The following is a 25,809-nucleotide window of genomic DNA, read 5'->3' on the forward strand; positions in this document are numbered from 1 at the left end:
TAAACGGATATTTGGTCTTCTGGAGTAGGATAGGTTCAAATTATTGTTTCATTTTTTTTATAAATGGATTTGATTTTTATATTTTATTTTTATAGAAGGTACTTTGACTTATTTTTAAACGCCCGTAACACTTAAAAACGGAAAATTGCGAGAAAATTTGTTCAGAATATTACCTTGATTAACACGAACAATAGTCTTAGTGCTTAGTCGATTTGTATGCACAGTGTTTTCAGTCGTAGTGCATTGTTTTCAAACACAACCCTTAAGGTACGATATCATGCTGGACAAATAGGTACCTAGTTACTATATTGAAGTCGTCGTGGCCTGTTCGAATGCTGCTGGCAGGTACCAATTTTTCTAATGAAACACGTAGGTACTTAACAAATGTTCACGGCAGACTTTTATTGTGAAGAAATAACATAGTGTAATAAAAATCTAATTGTAATTTGCGTAATTACTGGTGGTAGAACCTCTTGTGAGTCCGCACGAGTAGGTACCACCAGCCTACCTATTTCTGCGGTGGCAGTAATGCCTTTCGGTCTGAAGCCTGACGCAGCGGTTGTAACTATACTGAGACGTTAGAACTCATATCTCATCGTGGGTGGCGTTGTATTACATTTACGTTGTAAGTGTCTATGGACTCCAGTGACCAGTTAAGACCAGGTGGGCTACGAGCTCGTCCACCCATCTATGCAATCAAAAATAATTAAAAAAAACCGCTTGAGCTATTGAGCTAGCTATATTTGTGTGGTTTACCACGCGTCAATTTTTTATTTATTCAACTTTATGCAAGTGGCGGACTTAATGCCAAGGTCATTCTCTACCGGTCAACCAAGGGCGTCGTAGTTCTAACGTACGTGCATTCCTTTTTGAAAAAAATTAGAGAAATAAATGGTAGCAAAATATTATATACGTAGATAAACACACACGCACAGTATAGGTACATTGACGTAACATACCAGGCGTACATATTTCAATACAATTTTCACGCTGCACTTTCAATCAAATGATCGGGCGATAAGACCTTATTATCAACGGGTATTACCGATGTCGATCTTTTTGCAGTGAAAACTTCTTTAGAATCGTTGTGATTTCAAACCGGATGCAACGGAAAAAACGACAGGTAAGAGACACAAATACAAAAATGTGTAAGATGAAGCCAGCAAAGAATGAGACAGAAATATACATACTATTTAATACAGCGCTATCTGTGAGATTTTTTTAATACTAACGTGTGTATGAAAGCTCCTGTAGTGAATTTTAATTTAGGATTATACGTGAAATTAAAATATCAATTCACAGAGGGCGCTACCTTACAATTATTTACTAATGACAAAATTTTACATATACTTAAGACGTTTAGGATAATTGTATTTTAATTTTGGAAGGTTTCACTTCTACCACGTGTGAATTGCACACATTTTGTTTTTTTTTTTTTTAAAGATTTTATGGCTGCGAGACTGTTAAGGCTAATTTGAAACTTAAATCAATTGGGATGAAATTAAATGAAACGAAATGACATGGCATGAAATAAGTATATTAGTATCAACAAAATAGTGGTTTAATAACGGTAACCGTAGGTACCTACGTCCAGTGGTAGGTATTCGTTTCATTTTTTTTCACATTTATGCACTTTCGCAAATGCTAAATGGTTAATAAGCCGCTGTTATAACACATTTAAACGTTTACAGAAACAATAAATGAACAAAATAATTCACACAACTTCGCTCCTCGGATTCCCGCCAAAAAGCCTTTATCGATTTTGAGAGTTGAACGATCGACACATGGGTAGCCGGTTTGTTTGTAGTTATAGCTAGTTTGATAGTACCTATATCAGTCACGCACTATGCATTTAGGTTACTCTGAATCCACACTCGGTCATTGCACTGTGGACGCGAATGAAGATTTAATTTGATGCTTCGCGTCCGCCGCCACTGCGCTTTGCCCGGTCTGTGAGCACCGAGCATTTGGCCCGAGTCCAGACTGCACGCGCCTGTCTCCTCTTGACTAGTTTAGTTTCTTCATTCGGCAATAATACTCGTGTTTGTAGTGAACATGATGGAATTGGTTATTATATATGACCGCGGTGCCGCGAGCGGCCTTGTATCGCCGCTGGCAGCCGCTGGCGGAACCAACGACAAGACGCACGTGGCGCGCGGCTGCTCGCTTCACCGCGGGCAGGCGACGGCAGTGTCGCGACCTTTTCAAGCTTTTCAAGCGATACTGATCTTTTAAGTATATAGATAAAGTTTAAAATTATTTCACACTGAAAGTGCTCGCCACGACGCTGCCGGCCGCTGCCATTCCGGTGTAACTCGGCCCTAAATAGGCTGCCATGATAGTGCTTCTCTGGATGTCTTCAAGAGAAGACGTGTATATGTACAAGTTATTGTGTTAAGTTTTTCAAGTGTACAAAAATAATAAATATTTTTAAGTACAGTACCTACTTACGTACATTAATAAAATACCTACATTTTACTTGTATCTATTGTTATCAAAATTTAATTATAAGTTCTTGACTTGACCACGACTAAGTGACCCCCTTCTGGCGCAAAGCTCAATCCGCCCTTGCACTGTGAGCTTACCTACACGTAGGGTGAAGCTGAAATAGCCTCTCAAGGCTATCAGCATAGGTATGAAAAAAAAACAACTCTTTGTACAATCATCTTCAATTTCGTTCGGTTTTCGACAGGAATTACAATGAAGTTAAAAAAAATCGAATACGACACAAAACATATTTTTTCTTAAATTTGTAAATAAAACTCAAAAAATGAATTTTATTTATTTATTACTTATATAAATTTAAACAATCCTTATAATGTTTCTCATAATCACTGTAGGTTTTCCCTTCGACCGTTCTCTTCTCGCTTATGTAACCGCTAAGATTATTCTTCTGCCAGAACTCCAAATTTTCTACGCCCAAATCTAGGACGCGATCGATTTTCATCAAACTCAATAAACAGTCATTCAATCGTTTCTTTATTTTGTCTGACGTTTCCTTCTGCTCCTCGACTTGAGATGTTATATCTAAAAAATAGTTTACATTTGAGAACATTTAATAGATTTTTGACTGGTGGTAGGAACTCTTGTGAGTCCACACGGGTAGGTACCAGCACCCCGCCAATTTCTGCCGTGAAGCAGTAATGCGTTTCGGTTTGAAGGGTGGGGTAGCCGTTGTAACTATACTGAGACCTTAGAACTTATATCTCAAGGTGGGTGGCGCATTTACCTTGTAAATGTCTATGAGCTCCAGTAACCACTTAACACCAGGTGGGCTGTGAGCTCGTCCACCCACCTAAGCAAATAAAAAAAAGATTATTTTTTAAGACGACAGACATTGCATGTCACACCTGGTTATTTAATATATCAAGGTATATAATATCTAATATATTAAGGCACCGTATAACCTTCTTACACAATCCGGACAGTCTCTTCAGAAATTTAAATCCAACCAAAGCGTAATTCTATAAAATCTGTGCAGTTATATTAAACTTATTTTTCCTACCTAAGCTAATGGTCTTGAGAGACCACGTCAGCGTCACCGGGCTAGTAGGTGAGCTCACGGGGCTCATACCTGATGACGTTGCTAACACTGGCCCTAACAAGAGCAGTGCTTCGCAGAATCTACCACCGGATCGGAAACGCGACCCACTGAGAAGATCCGGCGAGAAACTCAGTGGGCTGTGTCTGAGAGTTAATTTACTCGTCGAGCCCTTCGTCGCAAGCGACGGGTTCGACGAGAACGATGACAGGGCTTAGCGTACCTAAGAGCACAGTTAGTGGATCAGGAGGATCCGAAATGATATAATTAACCGGAAATGGAGGCGTTATCTATATATTAATATGTGAAGCAAAAACTTTGTACCTCTTTTTACGAAAATTGCGCGGACGAAGGAGTATGAAATTTCCCACACCTTCGCCCTCTGTCTTGCAGTTAAATTAATTGAAAGGTATTTTTTTTTTATTACCCATGTAGGCAGACGAGTATGCGACCCACTTGATGGTGAGTGGTTACCGTCGCCCATGGACTTCAGCAATGCTAGGAGCAGAGCCAAGCCGCTGCCTACCGCAAAGAAGCGTTATATTGAAAACTCACCGATATCGATATTCAAATGAACGCAATTAGCGTTTCCTTGTTTCAGTAGGTCGTGTAGATGTCGCCGGTACCGCGCGCGGGCGGCGAGGGCGCGCGGGGCGGCGCCGGTCGGGCTCCAGCGACGCACCGACGACTCTACCGTCTCGAAGATCCACAGCTTTTCGCCGCTGTAACACAACAATTAATTAATTAATTTCACGCAAATTTACATTGTCTATGGCACGTTGTATTCGAAATTTGATTAATGCGCTCTTTAACCTAGTTTTTTTTTTGTGGAAGAATCATCATAGAATCAACATAATTTTTTATATAATTGTTTTTAAAATATGGCAACACAGTTAGTTGCAGTCTTTTTTATGATTGAAGGATTACTAGTGGCTCGGACACCTTTCCAGTTTCACCAGGACAGGTGGGTGAGCAAAGGCTCAGCCAGGAGGGGTGGGATTTGCTAACAGCTGCCCGAGCGCCTCCGAAGGAGACCTAACAACTCAAGAGCAGCTGCTTTTTTTTTTGTTTAGATGGATGGACTAGCTCACAGCCCACCTGGTGTTAAGTGGTTACCGGAGCCCATAGACATCTACAATGCTCGTTTCCCTAATAAGCCAATAAAAAAAAGGGTGCGTGTACATATGTTCGCGCGTAAGAAGTTATACTTTATTTTTATTAAATTTATTTCTTTTTTTTTTATTCAAATTTTAATCAATTTGAAAAAAAAACGATTAAACAACATCCTCAAACACGCATATCCCTGGACATCCCTTTTCTTGACATCGTATAAATTCGGTAATTCTCGGTACGGTTCGGAAAGTTCACCTGCGGCTATATTCAGACTCGCCAAGTTACGTCGGTCGTATTGTAATGAGCGATTTAGTGGGCGACTTCATTCTGTTAATCTTGTGTCACGGTGCGCGCGCATCGTAAAATTTCACTCTCATCAATTTTTCATAAAGCGCCAAAAGAAGTAGCACTTAAAAAAAAAAACCAGTAGTATGATGAGTCCATAGACATCAAAGTGATCACTACAACGGTTTATTACACACCGTCGCGTCAATGCGGTAGCGGAGACTACGCGCATCCGTCGCCATTCGAAGTGCTCTCTTGAACATTAAACGATAAACCGTACTCACTTTTCCAAGACCAGTTTCCGGTTTTTGTCCATATGAAAACTCTCTAAATAGATTTTGAGTTCGTCCGCGAATGTCGGGGTTCCGTTCACTGTTATAAAAAAAAAACGATAAATAGGTACATTTCAGATGTAGCAAAACACATGTGTTCAGTAAAGTGACGCGTACGCCATCTATAGTCTGTGGTCAAATTGTGAATAGATTAAATATTGGACTTTTTGGCGGGAACGCGAGGAGTGAAGTTGTGTGATTTGTTTTATTTTGTCTATTTAGTGTTTCTTCGGGTTTAAATGTGTAATAACGGTGGTTTATTAACTGTTTAATATCTGTGAAAGTGCACAAATATGGGAAAATGAAACAAAGACGCTGGACGCAACTTCTCGGGATCCTCCAAAAAGTCCACTGAAAAAATCTCAGTAAATGACCACCATTTTACTGCGATTATATTTCATCCCATATCATCTCATTTCATTAAATTTCATCCCAGTTGAGTAACGTCTCAAATTAATCATTTTCATTTCAGTTCACTCCATATTATCATTTTTCATAAAAATAAGAATATAAATTAAAATAAGACATGACTTAAAGGTCTTAGTTACCAGGTCATAAAATCTCTTAAAAAAAAAAGATTAAATATTGTTTGTCTTTATTAATATTTGTCTAAAGTGTAGTCTTGGCGGAATCTGTGATTATAGAAATATAATAAGCCTTTGACAATAGAATCATAATAGTGCACAACCCTATAATTTCAATTAATCATAGTCGACTACCGAGGGATCACTAGTAATAGTAATAATTTATTGTATTATAGAATACGTAACGGGGTACGCTAATATATATGTCGGCGCAAATATGACTAATTACCTACTTTTTATAAAAATAATAATGATTGAAAATCGGATCATCTGATCATCAACTAATTACTCTGTGAGAAATTGATGTTAAACAGTCCCTTTTATTGTAATATTCAATACTTAAAAACGTGTGAACACGCTCACGTGTACCAAGCCCTATAAATACGGCCGTACTGTCTAGCGCTTGGTCCGGTCACCGTTCTCGTCGAACCCGTCGCTTGCGACGAAGGGCTCGACGAGTAAATTAACTCTCAGACACAGCCCACTGAGTTTCTCACCGGATCTTCTCAGTGGGTCGCGTTTCCGATCCGGTGGTAGATTCTGCGAAGCACGGCCCTTGCTAGGGTTCGTGTTAGCATCGTCGTCAGGTTTGAGCCCCGTGAGCTCACCTACTAGTTAAGGTTACGCTGGAATAGCCGCTCTAGGCTACCGGCTTAGGTAGGAAAAAAAAAAAAAAAGCGCTTGGTCATTCGTGTCCGAGCCGTAGCGTTTCTCCTCCGTCATATATATTAGATAAGTTTATACCTTTTGTTTTTTTTTTTTAAATTACCTGCGCGGTCATTGAACGAGTCACTCGTAGAAGCGTCTAGATCGAAGCTCAGTTGTAACTTCATCTTCCTAGACGAACGTTTCTCATCGTAAAACTTTTGCAGTTGCTCTATCGATTCTTGTGGTAGCGATATATGAGCTGAAAAATCAAGTTTTTATATAAAGCTATATATATATCGACGATTGAAAGGCAAACATGACTAAGCGACAATAACTGCTTTGTACATAAATGATAGGCAATAAACCATATTCGATGCGCAAAATATATATCTAGGTCTATTAAAATAATTTCAATCCTAGCTAGATTCGTTAAAATAAATTTTTTTTCAAGTATTTCAACTTTAAATTAGTCTACTGTAAAGTTCACGCATTGTCGCTTAGTCACGTTTGCCTTTCAAGCGTCGATATATATAGCTCGTCTTATTATTCGTATTTTATTTTTTAAGCATGGCAATTGGCTTCTTGAGAGGCCGTTATGGCCAGTTTAAATTTACTTACTAATTTGCCAGTTTAAAAAATCTTCAATCGTTGTGAAGCGAAATTAGATGAAATTGATTTATTTGAGATTGTAATCTATTGTAATGAAATCAAATAAAACGAAAGGCGATGCGCTGATATATAGGCTCAGTAATACAGAGGATATGTATTGAAACCAGGGCCCTGAAACTTCGATACTTTATGAAATACATTTTCTTTGTATGGAAACTAGCGACATCTTGTAGCGAATGCCCCTAAACTTATATGTTAAACACAGAAAATAAAAAAAAATAAAAAAATCATACGAGTCTTTATTTGTTATAAAAAAAAATTTTATTTTTAATAATTTGTGGTTTCTGAAAATTTACAAAATCCTTCATCTATACTAATATTATAAAGAGGAAAGATTTGTTTGTTTGTTTGTTTCGAATAGGCTCCGAAACTACTGGACCGATTTGAAAAAATCTTTTTTCATTAGAAGCCGACATTGTCCCTGATGAACATAGGCTATAATAACCGGCAAACTTCTTGAGCATTTGTCGACGTAGTGGGGGTAAGTTTGCGCATGGTACACTCACGTGCAAAAACATTACTTACTCTGCGTCATAATGCTATTAAATTATTAAAATCAACATATGTATTTATTTATATATTTATTAGAACATCAACAAAACATATAGGTTAATAATTGTAATAATTTAATCTTGGGGTAAAATAGATATTCCTTCTATTAAGTAAAAACTAGAGCTGTTGCCAGGTCTTGGTTCAGTTGAAGCGAAGCTGGTATTTGTAATTTTTTTTTCGTTATCATAATCTTGACCATCATCATCATCACTGTTTTCATCACCCGAGTCGCTATCATCGTGATGAGTCGACATAGGGCTCATCGGCGTAGTTTACAACTCGGTCGATTCGGTCTTCTTTTTTGTCTATAATTAATTATTTTTTGAAGATATTCGATTCGTAGTAATCGAATGTTACTTTTTTCATTTACCAGCTTCCGATTATTTTCTGTTCTTTTTTTCCATCTGAAGCCTAGCTCTTTCATAATCCGTCGTAAGCTTAATTCCGAGCCATTAAAATTTATATCTTCTTTAAATTTTTCGAAGCCTTTCTACGGTACGGAGTTTCGCTGCTTGTAATGTAGTTATTATGATTACATCTTTTTATTACAGATTGAACGAAACTATCCATTCCGGTAACTTTCTTCTTCCCTGATCTTTTCTTACCCGGAGTCCGAAACACGGCGAGCAAGCCAGAGCCTTTAGCTTCGTCAATAATGCACCTAACAGTACTCACTGATGTTTTTGTTGCTTCCGAAGTCTGTTTTAATTTTTCCATATCATTCTTCCCATGTTTTATAAAGAAGCAATATACGTCGTACACAAATTTTCTACCCTTTCTTTTAAGTACTACACCAGTTTGTCACGGCATAGTGTATGTTTTATAAAAAATCAACAAACACTCAACAAATAGCAATGGCAACAAAGTCCACAAGCAATTATAACAAATAACTTAACGATTAATAACGATAGACTTTCCACTGTACGCAAGCGTACTTTTGGGAGCAAGCGGAATGAGGGCGCAGTGCGGGACGCAGGGTTCGACTGATCTACCAATAACGCGCTCGATACGATTTCCCCTGCCGTCGCGCCTCACCCTCACCACCAAAGTGATCTAAAATTCGGTTCTGCGCAGTCAAGGTCATTTGCTCACGAAGTTTGCCGATTACTATACTTTTTTTTATTTGATTTTTTTTGTTTCATGTGTGTTTTAATGTTTCCGAAGCGAAGCGAGGGCGGGTCGCTAGTTAAAAATAAAATATAGGATAGGTAATAGGTTACTGCCATCTACAGGAGCAGTGAGAAACTAATCGAAGCGAAGCCATCTAGTGGTCGACGTCCGTAAACATTTTTGTAGAGTGCTTGAGTTGCTTAATTATACCTAATTTACGTGTATTATCTATGACTGAGACTTCAGTAGACTCTTTGGGAGGAATACGAGAATGAGTCACATCAGGAATATTAGGAAATTAATACGGGCTAGATATGACCGTAGCATATAGAAGCTTTGAACACACTCACCCTTGCCCACCGAGTTTCTCGCCGGATCTTCTCAGTGAGTCGCGTTTCCGATCCGGTGGTAGATTCTGCGAAGCACTGCTCTTGCTAGGGCCAGTGTCAGCAACACTCCGCTTTGAGCCCCGTGAGCTTGTGGCGGTAACCATCATACAACGCAAGATATTTGACAGATGCCTGAATTTCGCTTACCACACTTTCAAGATAAGCTCGCATATATAGAAGTTCCGAACAACAACATTCGGACCGTCGGTCTAGTCTACCGAGCAAATATCACCCGCTCGGTGGAAGAGCTTCCCTTTGTCATTTAACCCTCCCAAAAGCTCACCTACATGTTAGGGCGAAGCTGAAATAGCCTCTCAAGTCTATGAGCATAGGTAGGAAGAAAAAAAACTCACCCTTGTACCTGTCCATGCGGCCGCTGCAGCCTCGTCTCTGTAGACAGCCGAACACCGCCGTGAGGCACTCCCTCACGTTGGCTATCTTCCGGTCGGTCACATTCAGCGACGATAGCGCGCGTTTTAACTCATCTCTCTTTGTTATCTGCGAATAGAAAAATATTAGTAATGCAGTAAACGTCACGAGTGGAAATAAATTAAGGTGGGTGGCGCATTTACGTTGTACATGTTTATGGGTGCCAGTAACCACTTAACACCCAGGTGGGCTGTGAGCCCGTCCACCAATATAAGCAATAAAAAAAATTATATTAGTTTTGTTAGGCGCTGGGGTTCGGGATAAATAAATGTTCCGCCAAAGTACAACTTACAAACTGTATTCAACACTTAGAACACTCAACAAACACTTGAAAATTCTCAATTTGCTTCTTCCGGCGTTGCTTCAGGTGATCCGTTCGCTGTTTCGCTTCGAGTAGTTTCGATTACTATATGACTGCGTGCCATATCTGCAACGCTTTTATAGTCGAGACGAAATCACTAGAATCTTCGAGAATATTCCACAAAAATCGAGTATTGTATTTCCGCTATCTGACAATAGATGGCGCTGTACTTCTCGATCGTTCTAGACGCTACTAGATCCTTCGATATTCGTTCGACTATTCGGCGATAGATGGCGTTACTCTTACCGGCGTAACAGTATCGAAACCAGTATCGAATTACAAAATCGCGAATTAGCAAATTGCATTTACCTAGGGTACGTAGCAGGCTCTTGTGAAACTGACAACAAAATTCCAAGCTTAACTACCATAATGAGGCAAAAAAAAAACCATTGAAATCAAGCAAGCAAGGAGGGGCGAACTTACAATGTTTTTATCGACGTTGGCAATCAGTCGCCGCGTGGCGTGCTTGTCGGCGGTCAGTTTGCCGACGGCCGCGAAGGGTCCCGCGCGCGCCTTCAGCTCTTCGAGCAGGATTTTCAAGGATTCGACTCGTGTCTGCGTTCGTGTCCTTTCGCATTCCCGCACGAGATACTCGCACGAGTCACCGGTCAGGTACGTCTGTGGATAAAGATAAAAAAGCCTTTATTAACAACCTTAGTTCATAAATATTTAGGTATAATAGCCGGCAAACTTCTTGAGCATTTGTTGACGTAGTGGGGGTAAGTTTGCGCATGGTACACTCACGTGCAAAAACATTATTTACTCTGCGTCATAATGCAATTAAATTATTAAAATCAACATATGTATTTATTTATATATTTATTAGAACATCAACAAAAAATATAGGTTAATAATTGTAATAATTTAATCTTGGGGTAAAATAGATATTCCTTCTATTAAGTCAAAACTAGAGCTGTTGCCAGGTCTTCGTTCAGTTGAAGCGAAGCTGGTATTTGTAATTTTTTTTTCGTTATCATAATCTTGACCATTATCATCATCACTGTTTTCATCACCCGAGTCGCCATCATCGTGATAAGTCGACATAGGGCTCATCAGTGTAGTTTACGACTCGGTCGGTTCGATCTTCTTTTTTGTCTATAATTAATTATTTTTTGAAGATATTCGATTCGTAGTAATCGAATGTTACTTTTTTCAATTACCAGCTTCCGATTATTTTCTGTTTTTTTTTTCCATTTGAAGCCTAGCTCTTTCATAATTCGTCGTAAACTTCATTCCGAGCCATTAAAATGTATAAAATATCTTCTTTAAAATTTTCGAAGCCTTTCGACGGTACGGAGTTTCGCTGCTTGTTATGTAGTTATTATGATTACATCTTTTTATTACAGATTGAACGAAACTATCCATTCCGGTAACTTTCTTCTTCCCTGATCTTTTCTTACCCGGAGTCCCAAGCACGATGAGCAAGCCAGAGCCTTTAGCTTCGTTAATAATGCACCTAACAGCATTCACTGATGTTTTTGTTGCTTCCGAAGTCTGTTTTACTTTTTCCATAATATCATTCTTCCCCTGTTTTATAATGAAGCAATATACGTCGTACACAATTTTTCTACCCTTTCTTTTGAATACTACACCAGTTTGTCGCGGCATAGTGTATTTTTTATAAAAAATCAACAAACACTCAACAAATAGCAATGGCAAAAAAGTCAACAAGCAATTATAACAAATAACTTAACGATTAATAACGATAGACTTTTCACTGTGCGCAAGCGTACTTTTGGGAGCAAGCGGAACGAAGGCGCGGTGCGGGACGCAAGGTTCGACTGATCTACCAATAACGCGCTCGATACGATTTCCCCTGCCGTCGCGCCTCACCCTCACCACCAAAGTGATCTAAAATTCGGTTCTGCGCAGTCAAGGTCATTTGCTCACGATGTTTGCCGGTTACTATATATACTATTAAAAAAAAAAAACTTAACGTTTGATAACGGCTAAGAGTGTTTTGCTTCCGCATAGGCCTTTCCCAAATCCTGCCATAAGTCCCAGTCGTGGCATTTCCTCTTTCACGTAGAACCTTTTGCTTCTTATGAAATGACTTCTTATTACATTTCAACTTTAATTTTTTAATTGTGTATGATACACATTTTTGTTTTCATACGGATATCTTTTAATTTTATTTTATCCTTTCTTTTAGCATTTAACATGCTTCCCTCCATACTATGTTGGCATGTCTGTAGTTTTTTTATCTTCTTCAAGGAATTAATTGTTACCGTATGTTATTATGTATGTTACTATCCTAACCCCAGCCCTGACTCCTTTCAAAACGGAACGTATGACTGCTTAGCGGCCGGAACAGGTACAATGGTGGGACCTACCCGTGCGGGCTCATGAAAGCGCCAGAAAACCTTTAATTTTTACTACACGACGTTATTCCTTTATCGTGGAAGTAATTCATGAACGTCTGTGTAGAGAGCGTAGCTATTATTGAACACAAAAATTTGTGACTGATGCCTCAATCTCGCTTACGACATTTTCAAGATAAGTTTGTATATACAAGTTCACTATATATACAAGAAAAAAAATCTTCCCTTTGTCCTTATTCCAAGTGTGTTAAGGTAGGTTTTCTTAAGAAAAATGGTTTCGGTCTACGAAATTCGAACATCGGCATACTCGCACCGTTCGAAGCGGCCATCTTATCCTTTAAGCTATATTGACTTCATTAGCAATATGAGGCCATCTCTTTTCTTTTAGAGCACGTTGACTTCATCAGCAAATAATTTAATTAACGAGTACATTTCATAGGTTTTTGAATTAGACATGGTGACACATCTATTTATTTCGAGAACAAATTTTTAGTAGTACGTTTGGAGCAGCTTAAGAATCCAATAGTGTCATAGAAAATATAAGATCGTTGTGTTCTTACATTAAGATTGTTGACAGCAGCAGCGAGTCTCAGCTGCGCCTGAGCTATCAGCGCCTTGTTCTTCATCGCTTCTAACGCTACGGAGCAGTGCAGGGCCGCCGTGTGCGCTACGATTGACCTCGCCGTAGGCCTGTATATGAAAAGTAATCTATATATATATAAATGAATTGCTGTTTGTTAGTCTCGCTAAGACTCGAGAACGGCTGGACCGATTTGGCTGATTTTGGTCTTGAATTATTTGTGGAAGTCCAGAGAAGGTTTAAAAGGTAGATAAATATGAAAATGTTCGGAATTAAATGAAAGTAACAATTTTGTTTTTCCTTTGATGTGTCCCCCGTCGGACGGATTCTTTTTCTTTGTTTTAAGGGTATTTTATACATAAGTTTAGGTATTTTATTTATAGATTGAGGTACTACAAAGTCTGCCGGGTCAGCTAGTCTTATTTAAATTTAGAAAAGATTTATTTTTTGTTTTCGATGCGTGGGCAATGTATCTGTTATATGAGGTCCAAAAAGCTATTCCAGCTATGCCCAGACGGGTAGGTGAGCTCACGGGATCAACTTGAGAGAATTTGCTAACACTAGCCGTAGCAAGAGCGGTGCTTCGCAGAATCTATCACTGGATCGGAATCGCGACTCACTGAGAAGATCCGGTGAGAAACTCAGTGGGCTGTGGCTGTGGGTTAGTTCGTCGAGGAAATTATCGAATTTGTTTGAAATGCGCACCTGTGCAGGGGCGGTGCGGGGGTGTGCGGCGCGGGGGGGCGCGGCGGCACGCACAGCGCGGCCCGGCGCCGCACCACGCGCGGCCACAGCGACGCGCCGCGACAGCGGACCAGCGACCACATACACTCTTCTGTACACAAATAAAACTATTAGTTTTAGTGATTACTAAAAAAAAAAATTTTTTTTTGCAGACGGTACCTCATTATGGGGCCATGACGTCCCTTACCGGGAAGTACGCAAATGTAAGTTACTATTTTACTTTGTAATTTTTTACGTTTACCGTAAGGTTGGGCATTGTATAAGCAAAAATCTAGGATGTGATATAAAATATTTACAAAACTTAGTACCCGCTACTAGCATACAGTAGTCGCCATATATTAACATGAAGATTCATGAACAAAAGAATGACACTAACTTCTGTAAGGGGAGAGAGAGAGAGAGAGTATTCTTTATTGTACACCAAAAAACAAATAAACAGTGCGATACATTAAAAACAAAAAAAGTACAATTGTTAAAAGTAAAAACAAAAAAGTACAAAAAAGTAAGGGTCGAAACTTCATTAAAATTTGACAAGACTCAATTATAAAACAAGAAAGCCACTTACTTAGACACAACTTAGGTATCTAAGAGTAACTTACCATATTCATTTTCTGTACTAGAATTGTTAGAGATGGTCGTAGACCCAGTGGCGTTGTTGACACTTGTCACTGAAGAATGTGACAGTGCTGCCTGCCGTGTGTTGGAGCGACGCATTAATGCAATGCATTTATCCAAATTATCCTGAAATTAAATATTTTTATGAGTAAATAAGTATTTTTAAAATACTATTATTACATAAACACTGATTCCTAGATACTTAATTGTCCCTATAAAAGTAATTATGCATTAACAATACTGTAATTGTAAAATTGAAATAACATCAAAATTAGACTTCAGTACAAATCATGTTGCCTGCATATCCTAAGTTATTCTTGAATACGGGACCTATAAAAGCTTGCATATTTTTCATTGTTAACTGGGTCAGTACATTTTTTATTTAATTATTTCAACATTAATTTTATTACTAAAACTTATATAATATAAATTTGCAGTCCACTTCAATAATTCATTAATTTGCATATTAGAATAAAATTAGAACTCATATCTCCAGGTGGGTGGGTGGCTGTATTTAGGTTGTAGATGTCTATGGGCTTCAGTAACCACTTATCGCTTCTGGATGCTGTAGGGTTTTGGAATAGATTGTGTAGTGAACAAATTAATATATTCATTAACTAACCTCATTCTCCTCAGTCCTTTCAATGTATGATAACGATTTTGCTATATTCATGGTCTCTTGCAAGTCTGTTTTCTTACTTTGTAGTTGTTCGGAAACTTTTTGCAGTAACAGGACCCTCCTTTCTGCATCCTGGACATGACACTGACACTCTTTTCGTTGAGCCACTAGAAGTAAAAATATTTGTACTGAGGTGTAGTATTAAAATCATTGTCCTGTTTAGCCAAGAAAATGTGATTGTAACACATAATAGAAATCATAGCATAACATAATTACTACATAGTATAAAACAAACTCACTTTCTCTGTCCCTATGTATGCTTAAATCTTTAAAACTACGCAATGTATTTTGATGCAGTTTTTTTTTTAATAGATAGAGTGATTGAAGAGGAAGGTTTATATGTATAATAACATCTATTAAATAGTGGAGAAATCAATAATAAATTACAGTTTCCGAAGCGAAGCGAGGGCGGGTCGCTAGTGATAACATAATGATTTATTTTCCCATTGTGTTTGACTAAAAGCAATAAAACCTATAATTAAGATTGCAGTTCCCAGAACTTTCAGGAGGAAATCAGTGCAGCAGAATGGCCTAGAGCAAGGAGTTATGGCAGAACATTATAAAATGAATCAAACCTGCCCTTTCCAAGACAAGCTCCTCTGATAAGCTCAGGACCATTCTATCAAGTAAAATAATTAAGAAGAAATGATGATTCTGTCATCTCCAGATCTACAATACCCCCTTTAACAGTTATCCTTTGACCTCAAATATGTTTACAGCATACTTATGCACACAAATGGACACACCAACAAACCCAAAGCCATTTACATGATAAGTTATAATGACAAAGCATAAAAACTTTTTCAATATCTTACATTTTGTTGAGACTTTCTCAATCAGAAGATGAAGTTCCTGTTTATTTTGTTTCAAATTGGATTCTGCTTCTTGTAATCTTTTCTTGAGGTTTTCATGTTCCTTCCACACAGAGAGTTCTTCTGGTACTGTGTCATTGTTATTCTATCGACAATGTAAAAAGACTCTTTTTTATGTATTTAAGGTATGTTTTTGAAGTTACTACTTTTGACTTATAATGTTGAACTGTTGAATGTAACAAATCAGTATGTTTTTATTGTGAAACATAAATCTGATGTGGCAAAAATCATCAAATATTAGCATATACTTAGTAGATGTGTAAGTGTGTTTACATGTATTTTGCATAAGTTTATTGGGTTGCATCCTAAGCATAGCTATAAGTTAACAGTAAATAATAAAGAATTGACCTCGCCCTAAGCTAATGTTGTCATCAGACCAGTGCTCTAGATCATACCTAGAACATACCTTTTTATATTCAAAAGTCTTTTTGCATTTTTTAATGTCATCTATAAAGACCAGCTGTTTTTTAAATTTGATAACATTCTTCGATTCAACTTCTTCCATTAGACTGCGCCATACAATATAATATTGGCCACGGCACATTCTGTAATATAACATTAATTATTAATTTCTTATTTTATGACTAGTGTGGAACGACTTTACGTGATTTTTTTTATTGCATAGATGGGTGGATGAGCTCACATACCTGATATAAGTGGTTACTGAAGCCCATAGACATCTACAATGTAAATGCCGCCATCCACCTTGAGATATGAGATCTAAGGCCTCAGTATAGTTACAACGGCTACACCGCCCTTCAAACCGAATGCATTACTGCTTCACAACAGAAATAGGCAGGGCGGTGGTACCTACTCGTGTGGACTCACAAAAGGTCCTTTTTTATTTTTATTAGACAATGTATTTTTCCTTCACCGTGGAAGTCAATCGTGAACATTTGTTAAGTACGTATTTCATTAGAAAAATTGGTACCCGCCTGCGGAATCGGAACGCCGATGCATCGCTAAATATGAATGCACCAGACGTCTTATCCTTTAGGCCACGACAACTTCAATATAATTGAGACATAAATTTTCGAGGTAGGTGGAAACATGGAGATGGCCATGATCCTAAATAAATGCTGTATACCAGACGCTATCCTGGGCACCTAAAACATATTTGATTAAAGTTTATAGGCACTAAATTTTTACATAGACTTAATGACATGGATAATTATTTCTCGGAATGATTTTATACATTAATGGATCCAACACTTAAATACCAGTTGCAATGCGCAATAAGAAAGTTCTGTGGTTATCTTAAAGAAAGTTACGTATTGTTAAAACAAATTAAAAGTCAATAAATATAACAAATCTGTTTATGTTAAGATAAATATTATAAAGAGGAAAGATTTGTTTGTTTGTTTGTTTTCGAATAGGCTCCGAAACTACTGGACCGATTTGAAAAATTCTTTTTCCATTAGAAGCCGACATTGTCCCTGATGAACATAGGCTACTTTTTTTTATTTTTTTTTTATTTATTTTTTTTGGTTTCATGTGTGTTTTAATGTTTCCGAAGCGAAGCGAGGGCGGGTCGCTAGTGTTAAGATATATTCGATCAGTCAGATTGTCGATTGGAACGTTTCAGAGTAACTTTACTCGTTAGATATTAAATAAGATCGCATTTGGCCACTAGAAAATAAGAAACTAAACAGACTTAAAAAAACTGTTAAAAAATCACTGTAAATAAAATACTAACTGTTTCGCATTATCCAAACGCGGAACTTTGTCTTGAGGACACCCCATAGCCAGTAACCATTCCATAAATTTTTGTGGTACTTCATCACTAATAAGTTTCACCTTTTCGTCACTCATTGTATTAATTCCCTACAACATAAATATGAAGTAAAATCAAAAATGACTGTTACAGTTTACTATGTTTTGAATTTTGAAATAGGGATGCCATCGGAGATCTATAGATCGATGATAGGTAGATTTTATGATCAAAACTATCGATGTTCTCAATCGATGTTGTTAGACTTTTTTTGTACCTTAGTGAGCTTTCAGCATAGTCCAATTGATGGAAATTATCACCCACGGATATCGTCAATTCGCTGCGTCAGTGGTTACCATAAAAATTTCAGCTTATGCCTCATTTGAAGGTAGACGCTTTAGTACTTGCAAAATTTGATGTGACGTTTTTTTCGACTTGAAAATCATTTTAAATAACCAGATAAATAAAATATCAAATTAATAAACAGAATTATGTATATTTTCAAGAAGTAAAGTTCGATCTGTTTTTGTATATTTTACGGCATGATAACGAGACATTTAAGTAAAGTCTTACATTTTCCTATAATATGTTAAGATTTGAAAAATGATACGGAGTTGATTAATTTGAGACAAGATGGAATGAAAAAAAACTCAGTAAAATAATAACTATTTACTGAGACTTTCAGTGAACTTTTTAGAAGAATCCTATAAGCTATATCTAATTTTCCCACATTTAAGGACTTATGTTAAACAGTTAATAAACCACAGCTATTACACATTGAAACCTCAAGAAACATTAAATGAACAAAATAACACAGTTCACGTAACTTCATTCCTCAAGATTCCGCTAAAAGTCGATTAATATTTCCCTGGAAACCAACTTGAAAGCCCCTTTTTTTGCTCAAGTTCAACCAATTTAGTAGGCAAAAGAACAAAGCCCACACTGCTATGATGTCATGTGATCTCTTGTCTCTGGTCTCTTGTCATCTTGTCAGTCTTAGTAAACGACCAACATTTTACTGAGATTGAATTTTATCCCATATCATTTCATTTCATTTAATTTCATTTCAGTTGATAAATGTTTCAAATTAATCATCTTCATTTCATTTCACTCCTTATTATAATTTTTCATAAGGATGGGAAATGAATTAAAATAAAAATGGACCTGAAGATCTTAGTTACCAGGCCATTAAATTCGCTTAAAAAAAAAAGATGTTAATAACAAACAAAAATAGATTATACATTTTAAATTAACAAATTTTTGTTTGAATCTTTCGTTGCTCGTCACTTATTTTTTCTTTTGATTTATAAATACGTATGTTTGCCCTTGGACTTAGATAGTGTTTGTTACGATGATTTACACGGATTTGGTATTAGGATTCCGATTTGCATATCCTCTGAGATGAACCCGCGCTTGTTTACGAACCATAGAAACGCCTGACTAGAATTCTTGGAAATCTATGGGTTGGAACTTGGAAATATGCCATCAAGTTCCCGGTTGAAGTGCCATTTTGGTTGTGAAATCGATGGTGAGTAAATTAAAATTACATTAATACTTTACTACATACGTTATGGAGAAAAACCAAGTTGTACCATTGAGTTCTAGCAGATGCCAGGATTTGAAAATCTTCAGACAATTTACGTCACAATGTCACTTAGACACTACATACATGGGTCAAGTTAACATATAATTGGTACATTGTTGTTATATTAACCATTTCAGGGCCATTGCATCGATTTCCTAAACCACAATACCCACATTTAACAAAATTTAATTCTTGGAAATCTGTCCTTGCTAAAGATGTTCAAGATAAAGGGGATATTTACATCTACAACCAAATCAGAATTTGCGATCGGCACTTTGAAAAATGTTATCATTCACAAAGTCACAGACTTATAGCTAATGCAGTTCCAACACTAAACATTGGTATGATTTTATGTTGTATTCTTTAATATAAGATAAATATATGACTGTCTTATTATTAAGTGTGAACTATAGCGATATAAAGTTTAAGCTGAGTATTATGAAAGTACTTACTAATTTAGTACTAAGGATGATGCTATTTTTGCTGTATTGACACAATTATCAGCTGTTTAAATCTGAGATTGTATAATTTAACATTTTTGTAAGGTTACGAGGACGAGGATGAGTTATAGTGATATTCATTTAGAATTATACATACAACTAACAGACATGTAAGGATTCTTTAACTATTTCGCAGTAACTACACAGTCAGGATTTATAAATCTTTTTTGCATGAAATTCATAAACTAGATTAGTTTTTAGTCAACTTAGACTCAGTCTTTGGACTTGTTCGATTAGTCATGTGCCTAATGAGGAATTAGGCACATGAGGTTTGAAGAATTAGGCAGATAGTTATGGTCAGAGGCTGATATTAGAGTCAAGAGTTGTTAGAGGGAACTCCTATATATACATTCATATCGTTCGGTAGGCAGTGGCTTGCTTCTGCCCCTGGCATTGCTGAAGTCCACGGGCGACAGTAACCACTCACCATCAGCTGGGCCGTATACTCGTCTGACTACAAGGGCAATAAACAAAATATAGAAATCTTTTATAAAACAATATTCATATGATTGAAAGTTCAAAAAACTCATCACTCAATGTTTGCCAGATCTGGGAATTGAACCCACCATCCTCGGCACAACATTCACGGCCTTTTTTTTTTTTTTTCCTACCTAAGCTTATAGCCTTGAGAGGCTATGTCAGCGTAACCCTAACTTTAGTAGGTGAGCTCACGGGGCTCAACCTGACGATGTTGCTAACACGAACCCTAGCAAGAGCCGTGCTTCGCAGAATCTACCACCGGATCGGAAACGCGACCCACTGAGAAGATCCGGCGAGAAACTCAGTGGGCTGTGTCTGAGAGTTAATTTACTCGTCGAGCCCTTCGTCGCAAGCGACGGGTTCGACGAGAACGGTGACCGGTTCTCGTGTCGTGCCGCTTTATCGAAGTGGCGCATGGACGCCGACTGAAGATACTTACTGATGGACTCTAAGTCCAGGTCGTCATGGAGGTCGACGTTCCTGACGAACCACGGGGCCCCGACGGCTATCCTGCAAAAACGGGATTGAATGATTTGGAATGATTTTAAGTATATGCGGGCCGCGTGAGCGAACACTACACTTGCATAGGTCATGACGGGGCGTATGCAAGTTTTGTAGAGTGTCACCTTATTTCTAAGGGACATTTTACTTCTCCTACATATCATCGGATAGAGACATCCTAGAATGAAGGCGGCACGGTCGCGTACCGTCTTGATGTGGGGGCGGAATGTCATCCTACTGTCGAGGGTGACGCCTAAATATTTGACTTTCGGGGCCCACGGTATGGGCTGGTCAAACATCGTGATTGGGCGAACGGCGGGGGCGGAGGTGTTGACGCGCCTAGTCGGGAGGGGGATGCTCAGCGTGGTGTTCGGAGGGCGACCCCTTTTGAAGAGCACCGCTGTGCTTTTCGTGGGGTTGATGTCGATGCGCCACTTCCGGAACCACTGTCCCATGGTGGTAGCTGCGGTCTGAAGTCGTCGATGAAGCAACGCCTTCTTCCTACACGAGTAGTAGATGGCGGTGTCATCGGCGAAGAGCGCCAGATGGGTCTCCGGAGACCGGGGTATATCATTGATATACAAACTAAATAGTAACGGGGAGAGGGCGGAGCCTTGCGGGACTCCGGCTGTGACGTGACGGGGCCGGGAACGCGTTCCCTCGACTCGATATCGGAACGAACGGTTCGACAAGTACACCCGTATCTTTAGTCGTTTACACGAGCTTAACTCGACTCGACTCAACCTCCAACGCGCGTTTTGGTATGATTAGTCGTAAAAATAAACTCCACTCAAACGTCCTTGGAAAAATTTCCTAACCGGAGTGAAGTAAGCGAACTGTCAAGTCAAGGTACGTCGCGACGTACCTTAAACGTTCCTCAAGGCTGGTTTTCTATCAATGTCCAATTAGTATGTGGACCGCAAATGGAAATATATGATATTGTTGTGCAATAGCCTGGATCTGTGCATGATTCCGGCATATTTTGATACTTTAATTTTGATAATATTTATTAAAAAAGTAAATAGCTCGAGGTTAGACATTTGAAACTCTTTATTTTATTTACCTACATAAGAGTCATATTTTGCTTACTACCTGATAAATAAAGTCAATGCGATTATAAGTTTTATTTATATAATAATAAACTGGTGGTTGTGGAAAAGCACTTCAACAACACGATGCAACCAAAATCACACAAAAGCGGCGAATAAAAATACAAAGCCGGATCCGAAATCTAAAATAATAATAGGTTAGAAAATAAATAATACACTTTCAGATTTACCGCACGCACACATATTTACGAATAACTCAGCAACCAAAACATCAAACAAGTTCATCTAGTGTCAAACAGCAGCGGCAGCTTGACTTTGACATTAAACAATGACCATAGACTACAGAACTCTATGGGTTTGATGCTAGCTTGATCAAATTTTCATCATTATTACCCCACTCGAGGAATATTGTAATAGTCGACTAAAAATACCAAATTCGAGTAAGTTTGGAGGGAATTCTCGAGCATCATCGGATGAGTTAAGAGTGGAGGACTATTTTACGAAACGTCTAAAGATACGGGCGGTAGTCTCGTATGATGAGCACGAGTCTGTCTGGCACTCCCATGTTATACAGTTTGTATATCAAACCGTTGTGCCAGACTTTGTCGAACGCCTTCGCTATATCGAAGAAGAGGGCTCCTGTCGGAATGGGATTCACGGCCATTAACTAACTACTGCACCAATGTGTCAGTCAGTTGATTAGTCGTTCAAGCCAATTTTATGTTTTAATTATATTTTCAGGTTTTTCTCAGCAGCAACCTGTAGAAATTGATGTTGATAAAAATATGCTTACTCTAATGCAGCCATTGACTTCTGCCCAAACGACAAAAGTGCAACAGTCATCAATAAGTTTCTCAAATCTTACTGTTAGTATGCCATCAACAACTAGAAATGTTGCCAATAAAGCTGAAACAAATCAGTCCAGACGAGGTAATTTTAAATTTAATAATGTACTTAATATTTCTTTGTAGTAGTACATAACAGGAAAGTTACTATGGGCTTGGCCCCATCACCATGGGTACGGCACCGCCTAAGACATCGCCGTGCAACAACATGGTGTCGTGGATGGTGTGCCATGCTTGGCTTGCATTAATCGATATCGTAGTGTAATTGTAGTCTGTGTACTTGATAGTCCTCATCTAGTCTAGTGTCCCTTTTTTTTCCTACCTATGCTGATAGCTTTGAGAGGCTATTTCAACTTCACCCTAACGTGTGTAGGTTAGCTCACGGGGCTCAAACCGGAGTGTTTGCTAACACTGATCCTAGCAAGAGCAGTGCTTTGCAGAATCTACCGCCGGATCGGAAACGCGACCCACTGAGAAGATCCGGCGAGAAACTCAGTGGGCAGTGTCTATGAATTAATTCGCTCGTCCAGCCCTTCATCGCAAGCGACGGGTTCGACGAGGACGGTGACCGGTGCTTGTGGTGCCTAAAAGCACCGTTAATGGATCAGGAGGATCCGTAATAACGTAATTTGGGCGACGTCGACATACACCCGTATCTTTAGTCGTTTACACGAGCTTAACTCGACTCGACTCAACCTCCAACGCGCGTTTTGGTATGATTAGTCGTAAAAATAAACTCCACTCAAACGTCCTTGGAAAAATTTCCTAACCGGAGTGAAGTAAGCGAATTGTCAAGTCAAGGTACGTCGCGACGTACCTTAAACGTTCCTCAAGGCTGGTTTTCTATTAATGTCCAAATATTATGTGGACCGCAAATGGAAATATATGATATTGTTGTGCAATGGCCTGGATCTGTGCATGATTCCCGCATATTTTGATAATTTAAGTTTGATAATATTTATAAAGTAAATAGTTCGAGGTTAGACATTTGAAACTTTTTATTTTATTTACCTACATAAGAGACATATTTTGCTTACTACCTGATAAATAAAGTCAATGCGATTATAAGTTTTATTTATATAATAATAAACTGGTGGTTGTGGAAAAGCACTTCAACAACACGATGCAACCAAAATCACACAAAAGCTGCGAATAAAAATACAAAGCCGGATCCGAAATCTAAAATAATAATAAGGTTAGAAAGTAAATAATACACTTTCAGATTTACCGCACGCACACATATTTACGATTAACTCAGCAACCAAAACATCAAACAAGTTCATCTAGTGTCAAACAGACAGCGGCAGCTTGACTTTGACATTAAACAATGACCATAGACTACAGAACTCTATGGGTTTGATGCTAGCTTGATCAAATTTTCATCATTATTACCTCACTCGAGGACAGTTGAGGAATATTGTAATGGTCGACTAAAAATACCAAACTCGAGTAAGTTTCGAGGGAATGCTCGAGCATCATCGGATGAGTTAAGAGTGGAGGACTATTTTACGAAACGTCTAAAGATACGGGCAATAGTGTCCTAGAGCACTGGATGTGCTTTTACTAAAAATAAAACAGTCTATAACAAAATTGTCAGCCTTTTCTTTGAGCACACGAACACACCAACTGCGAAACATCGACTGATCTGCGATACTTACTAGGTAGTAAAACCAAATGCGTGGTGAATATTAAAAGTGATCGAGAAAATGCCAGATAATATAAAAATTCTAACATCACTTCGTGTTTCTTAATTTACAGATAGTGAAGATCAAGATTCGGCCAATACCAGTTCTCAACAGATTGAAAGTCTAAGAAGACTCCAGTCGACCGGTGCTCCCATAAAGAAACCTAAACAAGAGCATAGGTGTCACACTTGCGAGGAAGAAATCTCCGATTGGAACGAGCTAGAAAAGCACCTAATCCAACACGTTTCCCTACCGTCTACCATAATTGAGGAGCTGCCTTTAGAGTATAGCCCGCCCTCTGGGAACAAAAACTGGTCAGATGAAGAAGAGGAATCCGCAGCATTGAACAAACTGAATGGTCTAGGTTTTACTATAAACATGAACAGCACGCGTATAAAGCAAGAGCCTGGTTCCAATGCTACTCCGGAGAGCGATGACCTCCAACACAATCGCCGTCAAATCAAACTAGAACAAACCATTGAGACCGTGAAGGTGAAACAAGAGGTCGAAAACGACGAATATGAATCGCAACAGAGTCTACCTTTATTCTCTGGTCAGATAAAGACAGAGAGAAGCGTCACTCCTTCGCTTGACAGGAACAATTGTTACATGCCATTAATAGCAATTGTCAAAGACGATCCCGACGCATCCGCAAACCAGCCTTCTCAACAGATATTTTCGGACAGTAAAACTGCACCCACAAGTGCGACGGTGCCACTACTTCCCGTCACGAAAATTGAAGATACCGGACCAACGTTTATAGAGATTAATATCGATTCTAATGATAAGGACGGAGATGATTGTGTTGGTTCAACGACGCCGGCGCCCGATATTAAACCGATCGTACCTAAAATCGAAAACGCACCGCTCGTGTCCTGTCCCTCGATCTCGCAATCGTTTCAAAGCTCTCAGCCCAGTTACAATAACTCTGGGCATTTATCGCCGAGAATAACAACGGCTCCGTCTTTAGAGAAACAACACAATTTCAACTGGAACGCGCCGGATTCGAAACCGCACCTCAACTCCATGAACATCTTGGATAATACGGCAGATGAAATAAATTACAGATAATATTGAATAGTAGCGGATAAAGTTTATTATGCTAAATAATAACGAGGGGCTTATCAGACAAGCTTGAAAGATTGACTGTGGTGGGCAAGGTAGAAGGGAAAATACCCGCCGGCCAGCCACCAAACCGTTGGTCAGATCTGATAACTGCGCCCACTGGACTCTGTTGCGAACGCCCTGAGAGAAGCAGAAAACCGAAGGAAGCCGATGGTACAAAGAGCCACGAAGGGCTTTCAGGGACACGACCTTCAGCAATGAAGTATGCGACTAAGAAGAAGAAGAAGAAGAATTTGATTTAAGCGGCATTTCGCTTAATACACGACCTTTATCTTTGTAATTAAAGATGCGTTTTTTTTGGTATTAGCATCAACAGCCCTTTTCTTTTTCTCCACCTTATCCCACTAGGTGGGGTCGGCAAAGCAAATTTTTCTCTTCCGTTCTCTTCTATCAGCCGTCATCTCAACACTCACATCCCAACACAACAGATGGGTGGACGAGCTCACAGCCCACCTGGTGTTAAGTGATTACTGGAGCCCATAGACATCTACAACGTAAATGCGC

At 38.6% G+C, this 25,809-nt stretch overlaps 2 protein-coding genes across 4 annotated transcripts; one reads left to right on the forward strand and one right to left on the reverse strand.

The window, feature by feature from the left end:
- Positions 1-2,771: 2,771 nt before the first annotated feature.
- On the reverse strand, positions 2,772-17,951 carry LOC149500612 (uncharacterized). 2 transcript variants are annotated; one of them, XM_089735846.1, is made up of 14 exons: positions 17,813-17,951; positions 17,521-17,648; positions 16,231-16,369; positions 15,768-15,909; positions 14,896-15,059; positions 14,258-14,399; positions 13,620-13,749; positions 12,895-13,024; positions 10,437-10,631; positions 9,577-9,721; positions 6,625-6,762; positions 5,224-5,311; positions 4,097-4,263; positions 2,772-3,027 (listed from the first exon to the last, which is right to left on the reverse strand). In XM_089735846.1, exons 2-14 carry the CDS (start codon positions 17,634-17,636, stop codon positions 2,789-2,791), a joined length of 1,935 nt encoding a protein of 644 aa, XP_089591972.1. In that variant the 5' UTR covers positions 17,637-17,648; positions 17,813-17,951; the 3' UTR covers positions 2,772-2,788. The 2 variants fall into 2 exon arrangements, with proteins under 2 accessions (XP_089591972.1, XP_089591973.1); XM_089735847.1 differs by lacking the exon at positions 17,521-17,648 and having other exon boundaries at positions 17,813-17,930.
- A 519-nt stretch (positions 17,952-18,470) lies between these two features.
- Positions 18,471-25,618, forward strand: LOC149500613 (uncharacterized). 2 transcript variants are annotated; one of them, XM_089735848.1, is made up of 4 exons: positions 18,471-19,063; positions 19,258-19,461; positions 22,392-22,580; positions 24,254-25,618. In XM_089735848.1, exons 1-4 carry the CDS (start codon positions 19,015-19,017, stop codon positions 25,249-25,251), a joined length of 1,440 nt encoding a protein of 479 aa, XP_089591974.1. In that variant the 5' UTR covers positions 18,471-19,014; the 3' UTR covers positions 25,252-25,618. The 2 variants fall into 2 exon arrangements, with proteins under 2 accessions (XP_089591974.1, XP_089591975.1); XM_089735849.1 differs by lacking the exon at positions 19,258-19,461 and having other exon boundaries at positions 18,875-19,063.
- Positions 25,619-25,809: the final 191 nt, after the last annotated feature.

This window comes from Bombyx mandarina, chromosome 20, assembly GCF_030267445.1.
Source record: "Bombyx mandarina strain Sakado chromosome 20, ASM3026744v2".
Classification (NCBI taxonomy): domain Eukaryota; kingdom Metazoa; phylum Arthropoda; class Insecta; order Lepidoptera; family Bombycidae; genus Bombyx; species Bombyx mandarina.